The sequence below is a fragment of the Drosophila mojavensis genome, unplaced genomic scaffold, assembly GCF_018153725.1.
Source record: "Drosophila mojavensis isolate 15081-1352.22 unplaced genomic scaffold, ASM1815372v1 contig_74, whole genome shotgun sequence".
Classification (NCBI taxonomy): domain Eukaryota; kingdom Metazoa; phylum Arthropoda; class Insecta; order Diptera; family Drosophilidae; genus Drosophila; species Drosophila mojavensis.
In genome coordinates, this window is record NW_025318899.1 from 19,459,696 (window position 1) to 19,484,000 (window position 24,305).

At 39.1% G+C, this 24,305-nt stretch overlaps 3 protein-coding genes across 5 annotated transcripts; 1 reads left to right on the top strand and 2 right to left on the bottom strand.

Annotated features, from left to right (window-relative positions):
• The first annotated feature begins 5,748 nt into the window (after positions 1-5,748).
• Positions 5,749-12,541, top strand: LOC6582986 (protein commissureless 1). The gene is made up of 2 exons (XM_002008631.4): positions 5,749-6,536; positions 10,912-12,541. Exons 1-2 carry the CDS (start codon positions 6,023-6,025, stop codon positions 11,571-11,573), a joined length of 1,176 nt encoding a protein of 391 aa, XP_002008667.2. The 5' UTR covers positions 5,749-6,022; the 3' UTR covers positions 11,574-12,541.
• Positions 12,542-15,658: 3,117 nt separating this feature from the next.
• On the bottom strand, positions 15,659-17,492 carry LOC122757532. The gene is made up of 5 exons (XM_044009875.1): positions 17,202-17,492; positions 16,986-17,130; positions 16,800-16,931; positions 16,590-16,745; positions 15,659-16,534 (listed from the first exon to the last, which is right to left on the bottom strand). The coding sequence occupies exons 1-5, from the start codon at positions 17,327-17,329 to the stop codon at positions 16,055-16,057; spliced, it is 1,041 nt and encodes a 346-aa protein (XP_043865810.1). The 5' UTR covers positions 17,330-17,492; the 3' UTR covers positions 15,659-16,054.
• Positions 17,493-19,372: 1,880 nt separating this feature from the next.
• Positions 19,373-23,306, bottom strand: LOC6587066. 3 transcript variants are annotated; one of them, XR_006357590.1, is made up of 9 exons: positions 23,011-23,306; positions 22,791-22,946; positions 22,492-22,732; positions 21,660-22,433; positions 21,444-21,588; positions 21,258-21,389; positions 21,041-21,196; positions 19,676-20,901; positions 19,373-19,601 (listed from the first exon to the last, which is right to left on the bottom strand). XR_006357590.1 is itself a non-coding variant. In XM_044009874.1 (8 exons), exons 4-8 carry the CDS (start codon positions 21,785-21,787, stop codon positions 20,338-20,340), a joined length of 1,125 nt encoding a protein of 374 aa, XP_043865809.1. In that variant the 5' UTR covers positions 21,788-22,433; positions 22,492-22,732; positions 22,791-22,946; positions 23,011-23,306; the 3' UTR covers positions 19,633-20,337. The 3 variants fall into 3 exon arrangements, 1 of the variants encoding a protein (XP_043865809.1); XM_044009874.1 differs by lacking the exon at positions 19,373-19,601 and having other exon boundaries at positions 19,633-20,901; XR_006357591.1 differs by lacking the exons at positions 19,373-19,601; positions 21,041-21,196; positions 21,258-21,389; positions 21,444-21,588 and having other exon boundaries at positions 19,633-20,762; positions 23,011-23,296.
• Positions 23,307-24,305: the final 999 nt, after the last annotated feature.

Consider the following 24,305-nt stretch of genomic DNA (forward strand, 5'->3'; position numbering starts at 1 on the left):
TGAAACTGAAATAGATTAATTACAAGTAGTTCCACTTTGGGCTCTGAGAAATTGTGGAGCAACCCGCAATGCCAGTCCTCACAATCGCCCCCGTCCCCTTTTGGCAAGCCCCATGAGGCAGCTGAGAGCTATTTATTTAGCATATGAAATTTTCGGTTTTGATATATTATCAAAGAGGGCAGCCTAGGCTGCTGTTTGCAATTGAGTTCATAAGAATAAAAGAGAAAACAGCAAAATAAGTTTGTGGACTGTTCGGGGTGAAAGTAGCTGACTAGTGGATACCCTTGGAGAACTTTAAAATCGACTTCTTTTTGTGGGAGGTGAAGTAAAATCTTCACACACATTAAAAAATGTGTAAAATCATTTATTCATAGGTCTATGAATTGGTCAAAAAATTAAGAATGCTTTTTGATTTTAATCAATATCCAGAAGGTATAAATATTTGATTTGCTATTGTTATATTTACATATAAAGTCGGGACTCGATAATTCGTACCCTACTAAATCGAAAAAATTCTATCCCATTGAATGAAATTCGTTTTCAATAATTCTCGATCATTTAAAATCCTGTGTAAATTGGAAAAAAAAAACTGATCCCCTTGCCATTTGGAATTATCGGGATTCTACTGTAAACACATATACATATATAGGAGGACAGAATCGACTTGACTGGGGAATAAAGTAAAGTTTTATTAAGCTGGGCAATGAAATTATCTCTTCGAGCGAGAAGCACAAAAAACTTTCAAAATTATCCTATTTCTACTCAACATTTTTATTTTATTTATTATAGAGTCTACTTTAACTAAACATATGCATTACAGTAATTTAATGTAAATTAAATTTACTAGAATATTCCTAATATAAATATTCCTAAGAATAAATAAAATATACATATATTGGTCTATAAGGTGTATAGACCAACACAGTTAACTTTTCTTGTTTATATATAATTTATTTCCTTTTCATTTTCATTCTAGTCGTTTCACTCATTTTTATAAAACCACTTTACCCTTTTATTAATAAATAAGTTGGCAAGCTAGATTATAAAAAGTTGGCTTTAATTATGTGAATCAGGAAAAGAACGTCTAAGGCTAGATAATGCTATCTTAATACGTGACATAGAGTCAAGGCAAAGAGCAAGCGCTGTAACTGAGCTTCATGAAGCTGGAAAGCAGAGCTGGAGTGAAGGCAAAGCTGAAAAGAAGAGACGTCTAGCAGGCAGCTAATACTATTATGCAGTTAATGTTTGTATTTGAGGCCGCAACAATGCCAAATCAAGTCAATAATCAGTCTCTTTGCTTAATTTCGGGTCACAATTGTTTATTTGTCAGATGTTCTTTTGCATTTAAATTGCTCTTTTGGCCATTGTCCTGCGTCCGTTGTCCGTTGTCCGTTGTCCCTGTTTGCTATTTGCTATTTGCATAATCTGTGTAAGTAAATGTTTATGAAGCAATGCAAGATGCACATATTTCTGGCAACAAATCCTTTGAAAACTGCTTTAATGCAGTTGGCCTTTTGTTTTGCCCCGATGCAACATGCCACAAGCAGAAGCAGCATAGCTGCAAACAGGACCTCAGCTCAGCTCAGCTTGTATTCGTATTTGTTGTGCCAGTGTACCCAAAGAAAATATGCAGCGTGGCATCAAAAGAAACAGCAAGAAGAAAAGCAAGGAGAAACAAAACAAAATAAAAATATATATATATATAGAAATAAAAATGAGCACTTGTTTGTTTGTCAACAGTTTGTGCTGTGTAGTCCTTTGTGGCCAGGCTAGTTTCCTGCCTAGTTGCCTGCCTGCCTGACTGCCTGCCTGCATATGTTGTCAGCGCTAATCAAGCGCACATATGATAAACACACAGCTCTATACTTGTGCAAACACATCTACATATACACATATACATATATAGATGTATGTGCGTCGCAGACAAAGGCAGGACTTGTGCAATTGTATTTGCTTAGCCAGGCTGGCGGGCTGCATTGCCTTGAGCTGTGATTCATCTCCTTCTGCGCGCATTCAGTGCATTTCTTTCAGCCATCGTTGCCTTTCTGCACAATTTCACAGGCATTTCGCCTGTCGGCTCCTCGCGCTGCTCTCCTTATGATTGATTTATGCTAATCCAGGATCCTTGGGCAATTATGCAAATGCACACAATAAAGTTTAAAGGCATGCCAATTGCATATTGCATTAATAGGATTATGCCGTTGTTTTCTCTCTCTGGCATTTCGGTTATGAACTGAACTGAACTGCACTATCTGGCTCGACTGCTGTCTAAACTTGAAACTAACGAATAAAGTAACATTTTATTATGTCACTATGTCACACAGATGCACACACACACATAGAGAGACACCAAGACAGAGTTGACATGTTGACATGTTAAAGAGCGTGTAAGTGAAGTGTGATGGAAGCTCGCAGTTACAAAAAGCCCAGAGTAGTTGCATAGAAAGCGTGAGATACACATAGTTAGGAGGGTGTATAGTGTAAGGAGAGTCTTGCTGCAGCCTCCGTATCCGCCTCTCTCTCTCTCTCTCTATCTCACTCTATCTCGCTCGTCTTTGACTTGTCAGCTTTTATGGTTTACTTTTTAGTTAGTTAGCAAAAAAATATCTACACAACTTTTTCTTAGCATCGCCGTCTCGCTCTCTGTATCGCTCCCGCTCCCGCTCTCACTCTTGCTGCGGCTGCGGCAGCCACTGTCTAGGTATTCTTTATGATGGAATTTTTAATGAATTTACTTTTAGTTTGGTGTCACACAGCATCTGCATACATGGAATATAGCATGAATGCCTCGGCATCATAAGCACTGACAGCTTACATATTTCCTTAGAAAATATATATGTGTGTGTATATGTATATGTATACGTATATTAAAAACGTGCGCAAAATGAAAGGTGTAAATTTGTTTATAAAAGTTAACTTCTGCCTCACTAGCCACGTCTCGGCAGTCAGTCAGCCAGCCAGTCAGCCAGCTCGCCTTTAGTATTCCTCTCCAGACTTGCCGTAGATTCACAAGATAGGACATGACGTAGCATCTATTGTCATGTGTGTGTGTGTGTGTGTGTGCATGTGTCTGTGCCGTGTCTTCGCAAAGTGCAAACTCACGGACGTAGGAGGCGTGGCACAGAGCATATTTGCAAATTGAATGCGACAAGTCAAGTGCTGTGAATTTAATTTCCATTCACATAAAATTTGATTAAAATGAAACAATGAAATAAATATTACATCTGAGTGTTGAAAGCCAGCCTTGGTAAAAGCAATTTTTTCTTATTTTATTTTTAAGATCTATAGAGATATATTTAAATTGTGTTAAGCTGGTCAATGCAAAAGGTCTAATTGAATGAGACATCTAGCTGAGTGCACAAAAAGCAAAAAAAAAAAAAAAATTAGTTGTGGAGCAATTTCTAGCTTTTTCAATTTTCACAGAACTTTTGCTGTGAGTTGAGGTTTTAAGCATGTTTAGTATATATGAAAGTAGAGTGGTTTCTAGAGATTTTTTAAAAAGCATTTTTGTCAAACAAAAATATTATTCTTTTAAGCGAGACATAGGACTTTTTTCTTTTCAATAAATATTTTTAAAAATAAACTTTTGTAGTATAATAAAATTACAAAGTTGTAAAGAATAAGAATATAAATATAATTAAAAAATTTATAAATTAAAAAAAAAAAAAAATAATATAAAAAAATACTAATGTAAACGAATTTAAAACTTCACGAATTTTTTTTATTTTAGATATATAGTAATATAAATTTTAGCCTCTATTATATAGAAGCTAAACAGTCAATCTAATCGAATAATTAAGCTTTAAGTCGAAAGAGAAAAAATTGTGTATTTATTAGCTTTAATTTTTTCTTCAAATTTTAATTGACTTTAGTTTTTCCATTGGCTCCCACAATTGCAATTTGCCATCTAAAGGCACCGTTTCCCTACCAACTCCACCTTTGCTCTTATCGCGTGGACATAAATCTGAGCGGCGCAATCTACGCTAAGCCGGTTGCTGTTCAACTTATGTTTAAGTTGAAAATTAGTCGAAAGCTAATTAACGATAAGCGTTTGGCTGTTGCCCGAAGCTTGAGCCAAGGCAGCCCAAGTTAGCAGCAGTCGAAAAGTTTTAATGCATTTATCGAATGACTCGGGTAGCAGCAGCTAAGTGCATATTATCGGGCATCTATTTCAATTTCCTGCAGCAATTACAAGCCTCTGTACAGCCCCTTGCCCCGCTTTGCCCTGCCTTGCGTTGCCGAATGTAGGTATTCCCCTCGGACCAGGTCGAAACCAGTTGCTGGTTTTACGTAGATACTTTTACATGGTCTGTGGCCCGCCCGTAGCGCCCACGCGGTGCGACCTTTAGCCTGGCGCAGTTCAAAGGCGAATGCTGTAAAATTGACTTTCTGTGCGCTCACTTCGTGCGCGAGAGTACAGGGAAATTTTACTCAATTTTACTCTCATCGCGTGCGCACACGCGCTCAGTCAAACCGGTTTTCGAGTGAGACTCAAGCAATTGAGTTCGACTCGCGTATGAGCATGGGAAGAGAAGGAGAGAGAGTGTGTGTGGGAGAGAGGGGACTGCCAGCTGAGCAATGCATTTGTTCCACTTTCTGAGCACGTTTTTTCGGCCAACATATCACGACGACGAGGAACCTTTGTGCATTGAGTTTTGCTGTCCGGCTTTTGGTCAGCATTTGGGTTGCAGCCGAAATGAGGCGTGCCCAGGACATTCACGTTCCTGTCCCATCCTGGTTACCAACGACATTGGGGCAGGAAGTACTGTGCCATCCCAAGGGACACATAATGGCCGAGATTTGAGCACTAGCTCCTTTTTCTATTTCATATATATATACACTATTTTCTGGGGTATTTAAAGTACATGTGTCTTGTTTTTGAATAGGAAAATTTTGCGAAGCTCATTAGTAATTTATATATAATTCTTTTGTATGCTATATGTAGTATAAACCACTTTGTAAGCAAGCTACAAATTTATTTAAGTTAACATTTGATATTACAATTTCTGTTGAGTATATATAAAAGTTCTTTTGTAGCTATTTTAAAGCTTAGGAATCCTCAGATTTATTTAAGCTGCTCAGATGTGTTTCCACTCTAAGCTGAACTATAAAAGCAAACGAACAGCTGCCAGGTTTATAAACTAGAATCGTGTTTTCCTGCTGCTCGGCTTGGCTTGGCTTTTGGCCATAAATCCAGGACGAAGCGTTGGCTTATCGAATACGCTGTCCGCCCCGTTGCTCATTATAAGCAAACACAGAAGTTTTCGCTGCTGCAATTTGGTTTTTGCCTGAAAACCGTTGAAAACTTGAAAACTTGGTAACTTTAAACGCCTCGAAATGCGTCACGAACGTGACCGGAGCGAAGTTTTCTTTAAGCAAAAAACCCAAAGAGAACTATGGCGAACGTCTTTTGTCTTTGCTGGCCAAAAAGGCAAACGATTCAAACTGGGTCAGCAATGAGGACGTTAAACATTTAAAAAAAAAAAAAAAAAAAACATGCGGCAAAAATTGCAAAACGCTTCTTTAAGGCAAAGCAAGGCAAGGACTTGAGGAGTTGAAGCATCTCAACTCAGCTGTGAGCCCAACTCCGAGTGAGCTATAAAATTGAGCGTGAAAATATCCCCGCGCCAGTGAGAGCGAGCGAGTGAGAGGGTGTGTGGCCACTCACTACAGCCGGCTGTCGCTCTCTGCGTGTGCATTCCACTCGTTGCGTGTTGGGCACAAACTTTACCTTCCGCTCGCAGCACGAGAGGCAATTCAGTCAACCACGAGCCGCTCCAGCGAACGGACGCAGTGCGCGGGCCAAATTGCAGACGAAAATAAATACAATATTCGTATTCGGGAGTTCGACCAATGACTATTTATAGACTCCGTTTTGTTTACGTGTCGTGACGCGTGTGCCAACAACATTAACAACATCGACAGCAGCAGCAACAATAGCGAATCAGTGCTAACAGTGGCAAACAGTTAAATAAAAAGTAAATACAAGAAAAGAAAATACAAAATCAGGAAAGCCTCAGTCATGACAGCAGACATGTCACTAGCCAGCACCACGGATTATCCGCTGCCAGAGACAACAACGATGCCCAGCAGCGGGGAGCTCTATGCGGAGTTCATCTCGGCACCGGCCAGCAGCATGAGTCCCGCTGCCATCGCCGAGCACATGCAGCAGAATCAAATCACATTCGAGATACCCACAGCGCACGATCTGCGCCACATCGATGCGCTGCACTCGTTCAACACACTGCTGCAGCGGATTGGGAATGCGGCCGGCAGCTACGACTCCGCGCCCCCGGCCAGCATCAGCACCGAGCAGCTGTCCAATTCGGTGGTGCTCGATCTGGCCGATCTGCGGGAGCACAATGCCGATGCCGATGCCAATTCCACCTGGGAGCAGATCTTTGGCGATGCCGACATGCACGCCATTGTCAACTATCTGTGGATTGGCGTTGTCACCTCGCTGGTGGTGCTCTCCCTGGTGTTCATCATGTTTAGCTGTTACTTCTATCGCAAGTTCAGGACCTGGAAGAAATGCAGTAAGTACTCATTGAGCAGCCCTCGATCTGTCCCCCCAACCCTCCCTACCGCTCCACCCACCGTGTTCATGTGCTGACTTTGTGACTCTAATCAAAATGTGGGGCTACGACCTTATCAACGGCCATTTATCCAGCTGTTTTGGCTGCCAGGCTAAACAATATAAAATGCAGAAAAGCAACACTCACACGCACACACACCCACGCACCTACGCGCCCCATACGCCCCTCGGTTATGGCCGTAAGTCTCATAAATTTTGGCGCGCTTCGAAATTGTCAGCCGCCTCGAATTCCCATGGCTTTGGCCGTTGTAATTTTAGATACACAAGTTTATGATGCCACAAAATATATGCGCTGCATATTTATAATATTCAACTGACCCAGCTGCCCCGCCCAGCCGTGCGCCCCCTTTACGAGCGTGATAATGTGGAAGCTGTGCGAAATTTGTTTCTCTTTCAGAGAGAGACAGAGACAGAGAGAGAGAGAGAGAGAGTGTGTGAGAATGGCGTTAAATTGTCTGTGGCAGCAGGAAAGTGGACAAAAAATTCAACTGAGCTGAGTGATATATGAGCATTATTATAATGGGGTAATTCAGTCTTATCGCAGTTACAGCAGCAACAGAGGCCAATGAAATAAAAACATAGATATATATTAGCTGATAAGCTGGCGAGTCATATGGCCAAAAGTTCATAAATGCTGGCTTAAACAACGGCTTGAACTAAATCCAGTTATTGGCCAGAAACCTGTTGCTCGTTCGGCTGGTTTGGGCCAAGAGCTTGCAAACAAATAGCGCAAAGTAAATCATATGCTTAGGCACTTTACACATAATTAGAAGCAAACGAGCTGTGCACACACACACACACACACACACACAGACAAGCACACACACACGCTAAACCTGGAGAGTACGAAAACTAAACAAGTCTCAACTCGAGTGTCAAACTTTTTGCAGACCAATTTAGCCAAATGATTTATTTAGGCCAACAAAGAGAGAGAGCGAGTGAGAGAGAGAGAGTGAGGGAGAGAGACAGAGATCGAGCGTGTGTTGTACAAGTTGTGGGCCGGGCCAAAGGCCGTGGCATTAAAGTATGGCCAACTCAACTGTCAAACTGTCAATTTCGTGCTAACGAGCCTTAAAAACTTTCCGCCCCAAAACAATGTTAACCCGAGAGCAAAGCAGCGGCTAGCGGGACTTTAGTTAGTGGTAAGGGCCGGGCCACTACGTAAAATATCAATTTGAGCTTTGAGCGATATGTGTGCTAGCTGCTTTTTTTTTTTTTTTTTTTTTTTTTTTTTTGGGGCGCCTGTGCGTCTAATTAGTTTCGTTAGTGTCGTGTTTGGTTTTACTTTTTGGCTCTGTATTACGTGCTACGTGTTAGACTGGCCTACATAGATAGCACACACACACACACACACATACACAGATACACATACGTGTATATCTATATATTTATGTAGAGTGTGTCTAGCTGTGGTTGCTGCAGCTCAGTGCGCTGCCTCTGCCACACGTGTGTCATTTATAATTAAGCAACTTTGGCTTAAGTTTGCTCGATTTTCGTAGCACGCTTTTCTGCGTTTAATGCTGGCTACGTGTGCCCCGCCCCCTCGCTCGTGCCGACCTACCTGTCTGCCCAGCTGGCTGGCTACAAGCACACAGAGTGTGCTTACCTTATAAATACTTAACGAGCCGTAGATGCCAGGCAGCCTCTGCTTTGGTCTTACAGTTTATTTATTAAGCAAGGCTATACTCACACACACACACGCACACTCACACACACACGCACACTGTTTCGACGTGTAGCAAGTTTTTGGCTTGTTATCAATTAGAGCCGCACACAACTGAATTTATTAACAGGACAACAGCCAGCGGCGCCAGGCACTTGTGAATTAAAGCGAAACAGGACGAAACAGGAGCTGCTGCCACTGTTTATTATGTTGTATAGGTTGTGCATAATTTACATCCGTTAAAAATGTAATTAAGCGTAGCACAAAAATTTGCCCTCAGAAAACCAAAGAGAGAGAAAGAGAGATAGAGAGAGAGATATAGAGAGAGAGGCAGAAAAAAAGGGAAAAACTAACGGTCACAACTTTCCCTCAGTTTTGCGAGTCTTTTCAATTTTTAATGGCTTCTGTGGCAGGACGCGGAACTAGCTCCAGCTCCACCTAGCTGGCTCCACCTGCAACCAGCTCATGTTTTGTATATTTTAGTTACCGTGTTTGGCTGGCTTTTTGGCTTTCAGTTAGCTGAACGCAAATGGCGAATTGTAATTAACCAAATTGCTTTGTTGCTCGAGAGCATTTAGTGTGCGCAGCTTATTGAATTGAACCAGATTCAATTTGTGCAGAGCTCTCCAAAAAATGGCAGCGGTACGAGCAGTGCGAAATTTAATTTGAGCTGCTCCACTCAACAATCAGTTTTCATTGACATCAGCTGCGAAAGCGATTAAATGTAATAAAAGCTGCCCTCGAACCGTTGAGCGTGTTAAAAAATTAACAAACATTTATGAAATGCAATATATAAATACTCATACGTACACACACACACACACACACACCCATTCACATGTCTAGTAAATAAAAGAAACACAATGCGAATCGAGCTCAATTGTTGGGCTCTTCAGCATTCGTCAGCTCATTGCAATGAATTTAAATTGTTGCATACATTGGGGCGCATCAGCCGAAATGAAAAAACATGCCACAAATGTAACAAAAGCCAAAAACAAATGGCGTGCTAATTTTTTTCCCAACTACTGCTGCAGCTGCCAGTTCTGCTGCTTCCTTCCATTTTTTTTTTGGTTTCTGTTTTTTAGCTCCTTTGCATGCTGTGGACTGCCCCAACACTTGCATAAAATATGAATCCCATGGCATGTGTGTGTGTGTGTGCGTGTGTGTGCCACGCCCACTGCGGACTACTATGTGCTTGGCCGTCGTGTTTGCCGTCTGTCTATCAAAAAATAAAACAAAAGTCAAATGGCTCTTTGCGAGAGTCCTCGGCACCCAAAAAATATACGAGCTTGCACTACAGATATAACAATAAATCAACAGCCGCCGCCAGCAGCACAGTGACTGCTGCCAGTATGAGTGCGAGTGGGGCTCCGACTGTGTGACTGCTGTCGGGCTGGGGATTTTAATATTGTAATGCGCCAATTTTTGCTGTGCCACGCCTCCTCGTCTGCTACGTACCTCCGCCCTACACCATCCCCCCCACCCATCAAAAATAGGTGGCACAGTTGCTTTAATGGAATCCATGTGGCCAAAATATTTCTGAGCACACAACAAACAGAAAAGCGAATTGAACGCAGCACAAAAAAAATTTAAATTAATTTCAATTGAAATTTATAAAAAAAAAAAATCGTAAAAATAAGCTTAAAATATAAATAATAATTGCTTGCACTGACAATGCGAAAAAATGCCGTATTCAGCTGCTGCCTGCAGGAGGAGGCTTTCATTTAATAAATGCAGCTTAAATTGCATTTAATAACCGCAACAATTTGTGGCAAGGGTAAACAATAAAAGCCACCTTCAAATTGACAAAAGCTTACAATTATATAGTGGATATATCTGGATAAGCTCCTCTGTTGGGCGATGTTTCCACGAGCTGTTCATTTCGGGCACTACACAAATAATCTCTCCATCCATTCAGGTTTGGCTTAAAGCGACTTTTCTTTTCAAGAGTGAAAACTGATGAATGCAACAAAATTTCCCATTTCGCGTTGCATACTTTACGGGCGGAGCTTTTCTCTACATTGCTGCATCTTCTTTAATATTTATTTCGCTCTTTTTCCGTAATTCGTATTTTCGTTTCATTTGTGCCACGCGCGCACTTCCGGCCAGCTTATTGCCAGCTTGCTGTTGTTGTCAGTCAGTCGGATGGACGGACGGACGGACAGTCGGCCGGACAGTTGGTTGTTGTGCATGAGAAACTTTTGCCTGTCCGGCCAAACTCGCAGGCACTTCCGGTCGGCACAAAAGTTTTTTCTCCCTCTCTCTCTCTCTCTCTCTGTCGCACTTTTCTGTCCGGGCTTATGCTGTTTTCTGTTTTCCTCTTTTTTTGTTTTCGCATTTTTTGTATTTTTTTTAATAAAAGCTGGAGAGGATCCTGTTCATGTCCTGCCATTCACAAAGTTCAAGCGTTTGCGCCTTTACGCTAAATTGAATTTAATGGCAAACTCCTCTCCCTATGCCCCCTCTAAGCCAATCCAACAAGTGTCCCTTCAGTGTGAGCGAGTGTGTGTGTGTGTGTGTGTAGTCCCAACAAACAAACTAATGAGACGTTTGTCAAAGTCAAAGTCAAAGCTGGACAGCAGATACGGAGCAGATACGGCAAAGAAATGGAAGCAACAACTAACCAACTTTCAACCTCTTTTCGTATTTGCAGACAAGGACATACGCGCACAGCTGCATGCGGCCAGCGACTCGTACTCCTCGCATGGAGCCAGCCATCACCTGATCAGCTGCGACGCCAGCCGATTGCTGCAGCAGGTGCCCGGCAATGGCAGCGGCAGCGGCAATGGCAGCTCACCTGGCGGGGCCAATGAGGCGGGCTTCTATCAAATTGAATCGCCACCCTGTTATACAATTGCCACCGGGCTGCCCAGCTACGACGAGGCGCTGCATCATCAGCCGCGCCATTTCGCCTACGGCATGAAGTTTGTGTACCCCAGTCTGGCGGCTGTGCATCATCATCATCATCATCACAGTCACAGTCACAATAATCAACGTGCGTGCATTAGCGGCTGGGCAAAGGACGCAGTGCAGCAGAGCCCGAAGAAGAAGCTGCAAAAGTGCAAACTGTCAGCAACAGTCGATCAGGCACAGACACAGACACAGATGCAGGCGCAGGCACAGGCACAGGCACAGACAGAGGACAAAGCCTCGCCAACCATTTGCATTAACATGCCGGATGAGCAGGAGCTGCGGAATGAGCTGGAGCTGGACGTGGAGCATCGAAATGCGACATCCACAGCAACGTCGACTTTGCTGCCGGCAGCAGCTGCTGACGACGATTGCGCCTCATTGGTGGTTGTTGTTGCCGCGTGATTGCCCAGCAACTAAAGAGCCAACCGAGACAGAGAGCGAGAGGGAAAGGAAAGGGAGAGGGAGAGGGAGAGGGACAGAGAGAATTGGGAATTTGGGGAAAATTGGGCATAGTTCGGGGCTCGGAGATCATGCTTACATGCTTAGTCACTTGTAAATAGCTGAATCGTCTGTCCCCACCTGCGAGTCGGGTGAGTCCTAGTAGAGTCCTATATAGAGCAGCACACTCGACAGCAAAAAAAAAAAAAAAAGCATAAATCCTATAGCCTATATGTGTAAATGATTTGAGTTCGTTTTAGTTATTTGTTATATATATATATATATATCATGTATTATGCAAGACTGAGTATTATTTATTGTATCTGTAAAACGTAATTTTAACAAATTGCCTATCGATTATGCCTAAATGTTACTAAATAATATCGCAAAAAATATTTAAAAAGAAATATAATGCTAGAACCAACCATTCAAGCAAATCAAAAATTTAATTATTACCATTTTTTGTTTTATTTCACTTTCACTTTTACTCTAACTTTTCATTTTACTTCCTTGACTTGGTATTTAAGTTCAAACTGTTTGTTGTCCTTGAATGGGACGATCGTGATGTTGACCCAAAGAACGTGAGGCTGTCTGTGGCCAGCCTAGCAAACAGTTAATTCGACAACAATATCTGGCCAAGATATGAGTAGCACTGGATCAACATGTTTGTCCAGCTTATTGCCTCGCCGATAAGCCTCAGAAAAGAGTCTACAGATGAATTATTTCACTTATTTGCATTTGATTTCATATTGATTAAAGTTTATTGAGATTAACATAATGTTAAAGAATTGGTTTCAATTGCAGTGGCACCTCTTGATCAAGCACAGTTAGCTCATAAAATGTTGCAGTTACTACAGCTACATATAAGTAGTGAATAAAAAGATTATATTAAATTGAAATTCCAAAGCAAATGAAATGAAAAGAAAAGAAAAACATAGAATGAAACTAATTACATACATATAGGGCAGCTAGCATCTAAAACTAAATGAACTTCACGAATTAATTAAATAATGAAATTAATAAATAAATATTGTCAAGTATGGTAAACAAATATAACAAATCGGAATCGAAAACTGTAATGTCTCTTAACTGCACAGGGAATTGGAATGCTCAAGCAGGTAATGTTCGCTCACGTATTGGCATAAATAATTTCATGTCAAATTTAACACTTTTGTTGAGGCTTGTGCGCTGCTCAGATGGTAATGCTGCAATTTGTATTCAAATGTACGATTTGTTGGTGAGTCGACTCTCCGACTGAGAGTCGAACGGCCAGACGGACGGACAGACGGACGGACGTTGTAACACGCCGCATCAAACATAGCAAAATGCAGCGGAGCAACAAACACCAAAACAGGGCCATAAATTATATTATCGTGCATCGTGTATCTGGTTCAGGTCACAGTCATGAGTGACTGCCAGCTAAACTGTCAGCAAGGGAGGAGGGGAGGGGGAGCAGGCGGCGTCTCTGAAAGCTGGTAATGACATTAACACCAGCAGCAGTTGCAGTCAACGTTGGGCTTGGTGTCGCGGTCGTGTTTTACGTTCTTGCCATGATTTGCTGCACAGCACAAAATCAAATAAGACGCAAGGGAAATATTATTTGCATTTATCAGTCGACTATTGCATACTCTGCAAACGAAGCTCTATTGATTATAGTGAAGCCAATGCCTATACTCAATTCTACACATTTTTATAAATTAATTAAATATAGCATTTTGAAAAGCAAATAATAGTTAATTATATATTTTTAAAGAAAATCCAATTTTCATGAAATCGGAAAATGACTTATCTAAACTATCAATTCTATTTTAATTTCACTGTCAAATAATACAAAAATATGAACAAATTGAACGTATTAATCAATAGATAAAGCATTTCCGAGTTGAAAATACTATATTAAAATTCCATATTATTTTTCAATACCATATTCAATTTTTAAAATCGAAAACAAAAGAACACCAATTGTATATTTTTATAGAAAGTCCATTCTTAATCAAATTAAAAAAATATTTAATAGACCGTTTCAGCAAATTGTAACAGAATAACGAGATTGTATTTTTATTTTCAATAATCTTACTAAGTATTTTCAATAGATTCTATGAAAATATGTATTTACAATATTTATATAGAATTGATATGCAATTGCAGATTCTCTAATATGGTCAATTCAAAACTTCATTTATATAGACTTGCAGACCTCCCAAATTATTAGACTTTTGATATGGTATTCCTTTTATTAAGTTTATTCAAACTGTAAATGCGCCTGGATTGGCCAAGATAGCCGATGTGGGCCTGGCTACGTGTGCACACGTGTAAATATGTGTCATGGGTAAGGGTATGGGCATATGCATATGCAAATGTATTTCTGTATGTATGTTATGTGAAGTACAAGTACGTTTTTATGGGGTCTGCACGTGGGCTGACCGTAATTGGTCGAACGGTTTATTTTTACAGTGGAGTTCGTTGAACAGGTAGCTGGGGCTTGACTTTCAGAGTGATAAATCTTTTGGTCACCTGTTATGAAATAATACTAATGGTATGCGTGTATGTATGTTTGTATCATTTGGAAGAAATCACTGCTATCTGCGTGTATATAAATTCAATGAATCATTCGTGTCAATAGGGACCTTGGACTTGGTCATATGGACCTAAGACATTCTCAGCACTAGGATCCCTAGTCTCCATTCTTATAGAGCGTTCAGTGCTTCTTTCTACAAAGGGTATTGCATTTGCTCCGGAGTATCCATGTGTAATGACTCCCCTACCTTTCATATCAATATAACTAACTGTGCCGTCGGCTGCATCTAAGTCAGTGTCCGCTGTGTCGACACCACCCGCAAACATCGGAACACCAGATTCATCAATGTTGTCATCTATAGTAACTTTAGTGCTATCTGTGTCGTTTGGTATTCTGTCAGTATAATTAAGGCTGCCAACTATTTTAGCTGTATTCTCTGCATGATGTGCCCCAGCGTCTTCGGACTTTTCTTCTAGAATTCCGTTCCAGCCGTAATGAATATCTATGGGTGAGTCTTGGACAAGTTCATCAGTGACTTTTCCCACATCTTCGGCTCAATCAGCAAACGCATTTTCCGAAATGCGATATGCGTGTCGACTACCCAAGATCTCGAGCTATGGCGGATATATCTACGCCCATTGAGGGCGTGGCGAATCGGATAAAACTGTATCTCCACGAGTTTTAAAAATACTGAAATTTCGCACATATGCTAATGTTGTGATTCTATAAATGACAAAAAAATTATGTCACTACGTTCATTAAGGGCGTGGCAAGTCGGACCTGAAGATATAGTGATTTTTTATACCCTGAACCCATTAGAAATAGGAAATCAGTGTATAATGGTTTTATTGAAATGTATGTAACAGGCAGAAGGAGGCGTGACAGACTCCACAAAGTATATATAGTTTTGATCAGGGTGACGAGCTCAGTCCATTTGGCCCTGTTATTAAAAACCCTTGACGAAAATCAGTTATAAAATTATACCTCCTACATCTTTAGATTTTATGTATTTTAAATAGTTTCGGTTTATGTTCTAATTCACCCCCAACCCTTATATCTTCCCTCTTACTACTACATTTGTAAACAGCGTATTTCAAGCACTATAGACTTGTGCTTTGGCAAATATACTCATTTCACTATTATAATCATGATTTAAAAGTTTCATGAAGATAGTATATCCGCAAGAAAAGTTAATAAACAATTAATTTCTCCTAGTAAGCGCACACTGCAGCCCATACGTGTTTATGCGTGGGTGCCTGTGTGTGTGCGTGTATGTGTGTGTGTGTGCGAATAATTATTGAAATATCAGTTGCTCGAAGGGTTGAGGGGATCTCGTAGTTGTGCAGTCTCGACTAAAGCTTTCTTACTTGTTTGTTATAATCCACCCATCATCCCCAAATTCACCATTCCCTAAAAATTTGCAAAATGAATATTTCAAGTACTAGAGACTTCTGCTTTGGTAAATATACACATTTGTTTGCTATTGTCACGATCTATAACTTGTGTACAGATAGTCAATATACAAGTAAACTTATTAAACAATTATATTATATATTATATATTATTATATAATTATATTTCAGATTAATTTCAATAATTTGTGACATTTCATTCTCTAGGATCTGGGCATTATTACTGCATCAGTGACCTTCCCATATCTTCGTTTCTATCAGCAACTTTAACTTTATCTTCCCCAAACTATTGGATACTATCTTCTCTATATCGCACTCTGAGCTCAGGAACTGGAAAGACTCTTTCATCGCTAGTGCAATGTCCATCTGTATACTACAATTACAATCAGCAGAATTTTCTTCCTTTCTTTTTTCATGTTTGCAGCACGGTTTTTATTTTCAACCGTTACTTCTTTTCGTATCCTCTAGCGAAAACTGAGGTTAGTCCGCATTTGTTATTAGCATCCGTTTGTTTGTCAGCTAAGAGTCTCCGTTGTTGCTGATCTCCGTAGCCATGGCCATGATAAACGTGTATATGAATATATAATCAAATAAGTTTTCGGTTCGGTTGTTGGCGGTCGAGTTGGCCGTTTGGTTGGCGGTTTGGTTGGCGGTTTGGTTGGCGGTTTGGTTGGCGGTTTGGTTGGCGGTTGAGTTGGTGGTTGAGTTGGCGGTTGAGTTGGCCGTTGAGTTGGCGGTTGAGTAGTTGCTTGAGGTAACGAAAATACATCGAATCTTTGATAAGCACAAGGTGCAACATTAGTAACATCTTCTATGTTCGCCAAGAGAATCCAATTATTGGGCGTGAATGGTCTCACTAAGATTTGCCAATAGAAAGTTAACCAATAAATAATGAGAAAGTCGTGGAAGAGAATTAATGATCCCAAAAGTGCATCATTTAGCCGCATCTCCGCGAATCGACCGCCGTTGATGGTTTGTGCGTGGTACATTACGAACTAAGAAGTGTGTATCAGATACAGGCTATATATATAATATGAATCAGCGACTTACAGCTAGTATCATAATAGTAATTGCGATTTCGAAGACTAGATAAGAGTAATACCCAGTCCGAGGTACAGCGAAATGCACCATCAAAAAGTATATTCCAATTGCCAGAAAAATGAAGGCATTAATGAAAACTACGGCTAAATCTAGAGTCAGGTCAACCTGAGTGATATATAATATGAGTCTAAGGACAGTAAAATAAAATATATTACCTACATCTCTGGGTAGAACCGAAGCAATTAAAATAAATATCCAGAGCAGCACAAGGCAAATTAAGAAGAATGCAAGAAAATCTATCCAGAAAACACGTGCGACTAACGCGAAGAGCGCAATAATTTGAGACTCAACCTTAAAGACGATTTTTACCATATTGAGAAATTAGGGATTGTTATCATTACTCACAATTATGATGGCCAGAACGACGTTAAGCACGCTAGTGAAACGCAACGTCTCAAACAATATAAATAAACCAAATATTAAAATTCCCACACCAAAGAAAATAATGCTGATGTAGTAGTGCCTATCAAATAAATACCTTGCGTCCATTCTGCATGAGACGGATCAAATTGAAACATAATGAGGCATTTCTTGAGACTCTTTACAATTGGTTTTACTCACACGAGGGGTATCGCTGCAATCTGTATAAGTGTCAAGGCAAGCCACACGAACAATATGCTATAGACTGTACAAGCAAAGCGTTGGCGGGCTTTCTTGTAGAACTTATAATTTTGGAACGTGGCTCTCATGACGCTATTTACTGCAGAATTTTTAGTATCTTACTACGTCTGCTTGGACTAACATATACCAAAAAGATTGAGCGACAATTAACAAATGAAACAAATTTTTAAAGCAAAAAATAAATAAATAAATAAATAAATAAAAATAAAAAACAAAAACTGTAATTTTATTTACATCTGACATAAATCTGAAATCAAGCTATTCAATTCCAAACATAGGTTTCTATATATATATAAATAAATAAATAAATATATATATATATATATATATATATATATATATATATATATATATATGTCGGGGCGTTGGGTTTCTCATTCTTGTTTTCCATCTTCGCAGCGCGTACCGAGTTCCAGGTGTCTTTTGACAAAGCTCTTTCTTGTTCAATAGGCATTTACCGAGTCTGATTTCTCTTCTACTGGCAAAACCTCTAGTTCTGGTCGCAAATCTCGTACATTAAAATCATAGCGATTCTGTGTGAAGGACATAACTAGCCGTGTCTCTCTCACCCAGCGACACCCGGGACCACGTTCAGCAACAGCTATTGTTGTCTCTCTCTTAGTAACAATGCATCCTTTAATTTTGGTGGAGAGTAAAGTTGGTTCATTGCTACCAATGTCAAACGAATCTTATGAATTTCGGCATTCATCCATGGCCACTGTGCTGAAACAGTGTAAGATTATAATCTGGGATGAATGCACCATGGCGCATAAGCATTCGCAGGAGGCAAAGCAACGTTTGCCAGGTCAGCTAGTGTATTTTATATTACTTCGATTTTTGTTGTAATTTATCCCCACCTCTATATCCACCCCCTCACACACATATTTGTAAAAGGCGTATTTCAAATACTAGAGACTTTTGCTTTGGCACATACACGCACTTTAATGTTATATTCACGATCATGTGAAGATAGTCCATCAACAAGAAAAGTTATTGAGCAATTAAGTTTCCATAGTAAGCCCACACTGCAGCTAATGCGTGTTTATGCTTGCATCCCTATGTTCTTTTGTGTGTGTCGATATTTTATAAACATATTTGCCAAAAACTAGCCAGAATCTTTCAAAATTCAAAACAATTGATTCACGGGTCGAAAATGAGAAACTTAAAAAAAAAATCCGAGCTCCTCATGAAATAACCTTGAAATCTCTATAAAGAAGCTGGTAATAAAGAAGCTTGCACTCAGTTGAGTGACAAATTTAAAGCGTTCTGCGCTTATATATTGAAATATACATGCCTGGTATTCCATATCCCAACTGTGCATATAGTTTTGATCCATGGACACCAGTTAATGGTTAATAGTATTCTTGAAGAAAACGCACCAGAAGCTCGCTTATAAAAGCTCTCATATCCGAAAGAGCAGCAGATTAAATAATATCACGGATGTTTTTCAGAGGGAATTAGACTTATCTGATCCACTTTTGTTGTCATTGTCTTTGTCTTTAAAAAAGACAAAACTCTTCAAAATAATTAAATTTTCAAGAGAAGTGAGCGGTCTATTTGCCCTGATTGAGAGTCTGTTAATCGCGCCTCAGTAACGATAGGATGATATAAGCGGAATCAAAAATTTAAAAGGAAGACGAAGATAAACATTATCCAGACAAATAGAATATCGAAATATTTTAAAAATATTAATATTATTGACGTTAATTTTCCAAATATGTTAAATAAAAAAAAATTTAGCTGGTAATTTATTTATTTATTTATTTATTTTTTTTAATAGGGTAATAACTGGATTGTCATAAACTTTTACATTTTTGTATTATATGATGTAAGTCATCATTAATAATTTTTATCTAAAAATATTTATGTTATATATTAGTAAAAATTATGTCAAAAGCACTCATGATTGAATTATTAATTAACAAGGGGAGTTGAAGGCGAGGTCGAATCGTTTAAAAAAATTTCCGAAATTCTAATTTAGTCTACTTACGCAAAATGTCAAATTCATAGCTTTACTTTTAGAGTTTATGCCAAAATTTCGGTCTTTATTTCCTATAGTGCACTCCCTAAAAATTTGCAAAACGAGTATTTCCAATACTATAGACTTCTGCTTTGGTAGATATACACAATTTTTTGTTATTGTCACGATAGAGATAGTCCATATACAAGTAAACTTATTAAACAATTATATTCGAAAGTTTTGTCAGAAAAGAAGGAAAGAATATTTGAAATATCAGTTCCTCAAATGGTCCCACGGATCTCGTAGTCCTGCAGTATCGACTAAATATTTCTTACTTGTTTCGCAATGTAACATTGTAAAAATATCATAGAATAGCATTACTGGTAAAAAATAAATAATAATAAAATAACATATGAGTAACTCGAGTCAATATATTTAGAGTCGAAAATTTTACTTTCAAGATTCCGAATGCAGACTTCTTCACTTGCAGATATTTCAGATTAATTTCGATAATTTCTGACATTTCATTCTCTAGGATCTGGGCATTATTACTGCATCAGTGACCTTCCCATATCTACGTCAGAAACTTAATCTTCCCCAAACTATTGCTGATTGTAATTGTAGTATACAGATGAACATTGCACTAGCGTGTTCCAGTTCCTGATCTCAGAGTGCAATATAGAAAAGATAATACTATATCGCACTCTGAGCTCAGGAACTGGAAAGTCTCTTTCATCGCTAGTGCAATGTTCATCTGTATACTACAATTTCAATCAGCAGAATTTTCTGCCTTTCTTTTTTCATGTTTGCAACACGGTTTATATTTTCAACCGTTACTTCTTTTCGTATCCTCTAGCGAAAACTGCGGTAAGTCCGCATTTGTTATTAGCATCCGTTTGTTTGTCAGCTAAAAGTCTCCGTTGTTTCTGATCTCGGTGCCTACGTACCCCATTCCTACGTCCCGTTTCTCCATTGATTTTGACCTGAAATAGCATCATCGATTTAAATGTCTTCACCAGATATGCCTGGTTTAGCTTGATGCATGGTGCTTAAGTGGACGATGATCTGGTTGCCTTAATGTTCTGCTTGGTTTTTTGTCTCACGGTTTACTGCTTTCTAACCCCATGTCCATGGTTTAACTGGAGGTTTAGGCGGTCGAACTGGCGGTCGAACTGGCGGTCGAACTGGCGGTCGAACTGGCGGTTTGATTGGCGGTTTGGTTGGCGGTTGAGTTGGTGGTTGAGTTGGCGGTGGAATTGGTGGTTGAGTTGGCGGTGGAATTGGTGGTTGAGTTGGCGGTGGAATTGGTGGTTGAGTTGGCGGTGGAATTGGTGGTTGAGTTGGCGGTGGAATTGGTGGTTGAGTTGGCGGTGGAATTGGCGTTGGGGCTGGCGGCTGAACTGGAGGTTTATCGGGAGCGTTAGTTTCTTGAGGTAACGGACCTACCGTTACCTCGGGACTTTGATGAGCACAAGGTGCAACAGTAGTAACATCTTCTATGTACGTCAAGAGAATCCAATTATTGGGCGTGAATGGTCTCACTAAGATTTGCCAATAGAAAGTTAACCAATAAATAATGAGAAAGTCGTGGAAGAGAATTAATGATCCCAAAAGTGCATCATTTAGCCGCATCTCCGCGAATCGACCGCCGTTGATGGTTTGTGCGTGGTACATTACGAACTAAGAAGTGTGTATCAGATACAGGCTATATAAATATATATATAAATATATTTATATATATATATATATATAAATATATATATATAAATATATATATATATATATATATATATATATATAATATGAATCAGCGACTTACAGCTAGTATCATAATAGTAATTGCGATTTCGAAGACTAGGTAAGAGTAATACCCAGTCCGAGGTATAGCGAAATGCACCATCAAAAAGAATATTCCAATTGCCAGAAAAACGAAGGCAATAATGAAAACTACGGCTACATCTAAAGTAAGGTCAGCCTGAGGGATACATATAATATGAGTCAATGAAAAAATTCAATATAAACAATATAATACCCACATCTCTGGGAAGAATCGAACCAAATAAAATAAATATCCAGAGCAGCACAAAGCAAATTGAAAAGAATGCAAGAACATCAATCCAAAAAACACGTGCGACTAACGCGAAGAGCGCAATAATTTGAGACTCAACCTTAAAGACGATTTTTACCATATTGAGAAATTAGGGATTGTTATCATTACTCACAATTATGATGGCCAGAACAAAGTTAAGCACGATAATGAAACGCAACGTCTCAAACAATATAAATAAACCAAATAGTAAAATTCCCACACCAAAGAATATAAAGCTGATGTAGTAGTTCATATAAAAAAAATACCTTGCGTCGATTCTGCATGAGACGGATCAATTTAAAACATAATGAGGCATTTCTTGAGACTCTTTGCAATTGGTTTTACTCACACGAGGGCTATCACCGCAATCTGCATAAGTGTCAAGGCAAGCCACACGAACAATATGCTATAGACTGTGCAAGCAAAGCGTTGGCGGGCTTTCTTGTAGTACATATAATTTTGGTACGTGGCTCTCATGACGCCATTTACTGGAGAAGAATTTAATAACTTACTAACATATGCCACAAATTTGGGGCGACAATTTACAAATCTGGTAACTAGTGTTTTTTTAAAGCAAAGCAATAACTAAAATAACAAAGCTAATTTTATTTACATCTGACATAAATATAAAATAGAACTTTGTATCCAATTCTAAACGTTGGTTACTTATATATATTGGACATTAGAAAATGATAAATATGAAAGGGCCACGGTAGAAGATTGATTAAAATCGTAGTCCGGTCGTTATTTTACTTATTTTTTTATTATTTACTTTCTCACATCAATAGTATTCGTCATTCTTGAAAAGTATCATTGGATCTGGTTGTGTTACCTGGTTTCCTCGAGTAAGCCTTGGCGTCTTTGTCCTCTGGATTTACTGTGCTTTCATCGGGCTCAAGAACATATTGTTGATCTGATTGATCTTTATCTTTTCCTCGAAAATCATATGCACGATTTTCAATGGGATCGGGATCAAACAAATTAGGCAACTTGTCTTTAACTGGGTTTGAAAACATACTCATATCATCCGCCATAAAGTCGAGGGTTATCGATATCTCAGTTGTTCCGCTCCTTACTCTCACTTTATTCTGATGGCTACTAGGGGTTATATAAACCAAATCATCTATACAAGGCGAATAGAACATTAAGGACAAGCATATTGGATAAATGAATTAACTTACCACTATAATCTTCGTTTCTTAGATCAATGAATTTGGGATTATGGTTGCTTTTCAAAGCCGCAGTACTCAGCATACCCCATAAGGGATCTGCCGCCAACCTAGCATAGACTTGCCAATACAATGTTAGCCAGTATATGATCAGAAAATCATGGAATAGGATCAGAGAACCAAGACAATAATCATGCAGTCGCATCTCCGCGAATCGGCTGCCGTTAATTGTTTGTGCATGATACATAACAAACTGAAGGATACAAATGTAAGTAGAACAGTTTGACATTCCGTTAATTCGAGCTACTTACAAACATCAAGGTTATTGTAATGGATATCTGCCAGACGAGATAGGCATATGGCTGTATGAAAGGCTCTATTAAATGCATCAACAAGAAGTAGACTCCGATCAACAAAAATAGGAACGCCACAATAAATAGCAAAGCGACATGAAGTGTGAGATCCATCTGAAGGCATTTGGTGACTATTCGCCTTACCCCTTTCGAGTGTTGATCTATGCTAAGCACTTACCTTCTGCGGCAAGAAGACGCCGATTATTGCAAAGAGAACTATGATTAATTTCAATAATTTGTGACATTTCATTCTCTAGGATCTGGGCATTATTACTGCATCAGTGATCAGTGATCGTTGGCGGGCTTTCTTGTAGAACTTATAATTTTGGAACGTGGCTCTCATGACGCTATTTACTGCAGAATTTTTAGTATCTTACTACGTCTGCTTGGACTAACATATACCAAAAAGATTGAGCGACAATTAACAAATGAAACAAATTTTTAAAGCAAAAAATAAATAAATAAATAAATAAATAAAAATAAAAAACAAAAACTGTAATTTTATTTACATCTGACATAAATCTGAAATCAAGCTATTCAATTCCAAACATAGGTTTCTATATATATATAAATAAATAAATAAATATATATATATATATATATATATATATATATATATATATATATATGTCGGGGCGTTGGGTTTCTCATTCTTGTTTTCCATCTTCGCAGCGCGTACCGAGTTCCAGGTGTCTTTTGACAAAGCTCTTTCTTGTTCAATAGGCATTTACCGAGTCTGATTTCTCTTCTACTGGCAAAACCTCTAGTTCTGGTCGCAAATCTCGTACATTAAAATCATAGCGATTCTGTGTGAAGGACATAACTAGCCGTGTCTCTCTCACCCAGCGACACCCGGGACCACGTTCAGCAACAGCTATTGTTGTCTCTCTCTTAGTAACAATGCATCCTTTAATTTTGGTGGAGAGTAAAGTTGGTTCATTGCTACCAATGTCAAACGAATCTTATGAATTTCGGCATTCATCCATGGCCACTGTGCTGAAACAGTGTAAGATTATAATCTGGGATGAATGCACCATGGCGCATAAGCATTCGCAGGAGGCAAAGCAACGTTTGCCAGGTCAGCTAGTGTATTTTATATTACTTCGATTTTTGTTGTAATTTATCCCCACCTCTATATCCACCCCCTCACACACATATTTGTAAAAGGCGTATTTCAAATACTAGAGACTTTTGCTTTGGCACATACACGCACTTTAATGTTATATTCACGATCATGTGAAGATAGTCCATCAACAAGAAAAGTTATTGAGCAATTAAGTTTCCATAGTAAGCCCACACTGCAGCTAATGCGTGTTTATGCTTGCATCCCTATGTTCTTTTGTGTGTGTCGATATTTTATAAACATATTTGCCAAAAACTAGCCAGAATCTTTCAAAATTCAAAACAATTGATTCACGGGTCGAAAATGAGAAACTTAAAAAAAAAATCCGAGCTCCTCATGAAATAACCTTG

What these genes read in the sequence shown, in the direction of transcription:
- LOC6587066 (XM_044009874.1), bottom strand. Translation starts at nt 21,787, where the DNA reads ATGAGAGCCACGTACCAAAATTATATGTACTACAAGAAAGCCCGCCAA. An exon ending in TTGTTCTGGCCATCATAATT is followed by an intron (nt 21,390 to 21,443) that starts GTGAGTAATGAT and finishes ATCGTCTTTAAG; the next exon opens with GTTGAGTCTCAAATTATTGC. An exon ending in GTTCGATTCTTCCCAGAGAT is followed by an intron (nt 21,197 to 21,257) that starts GTGGGTATTATA and finishes TGTATCCCTCAG; the next exon opens with GCTGACCTTACTTTAGATGT.
- LOC122757532 (XM_044009875.1), bottom strand. Translation starts at nt 17,329, where the DNA reads ATGAGAGCCACGTTCCAAAATTATAAGTTCTACAAGAAAGCCCGCCAA. An exon ending in CTTCGGTTCTACCCAGAGAT is followed by an intron (nt 16,746 to 16,799) that starts GTAGGTAATATA and finishes TATATCACTCAG; the next exon opens with GTTGACCTGACTCTAGATTT. An exon ending in TTACTATTATGATACTAGCT is followed by an intron (nt 16,535 to 16,589) that starts GTAAGTCGCTGA and finishes CACACTTCTTAG; the next exon opens with TTCGTAATGTACCACGCACA.
- LOC6582986 (XM_002008631.4), top strand. Translation starts at nt 6,023, where the DNA reads ATGACAGCAGACATGTCACTAGCCAGCACCACGGATTATCCGCTGCCA. An exon ending in CAGGACCTGGAAGAAATGCA is followed by an intron (nt 6,537 to 10,911) that starts GTAAGTACTCAT and finishes TCGTATTTGCAG; the next exon opens with ACAAGGACATACGCGCACAG.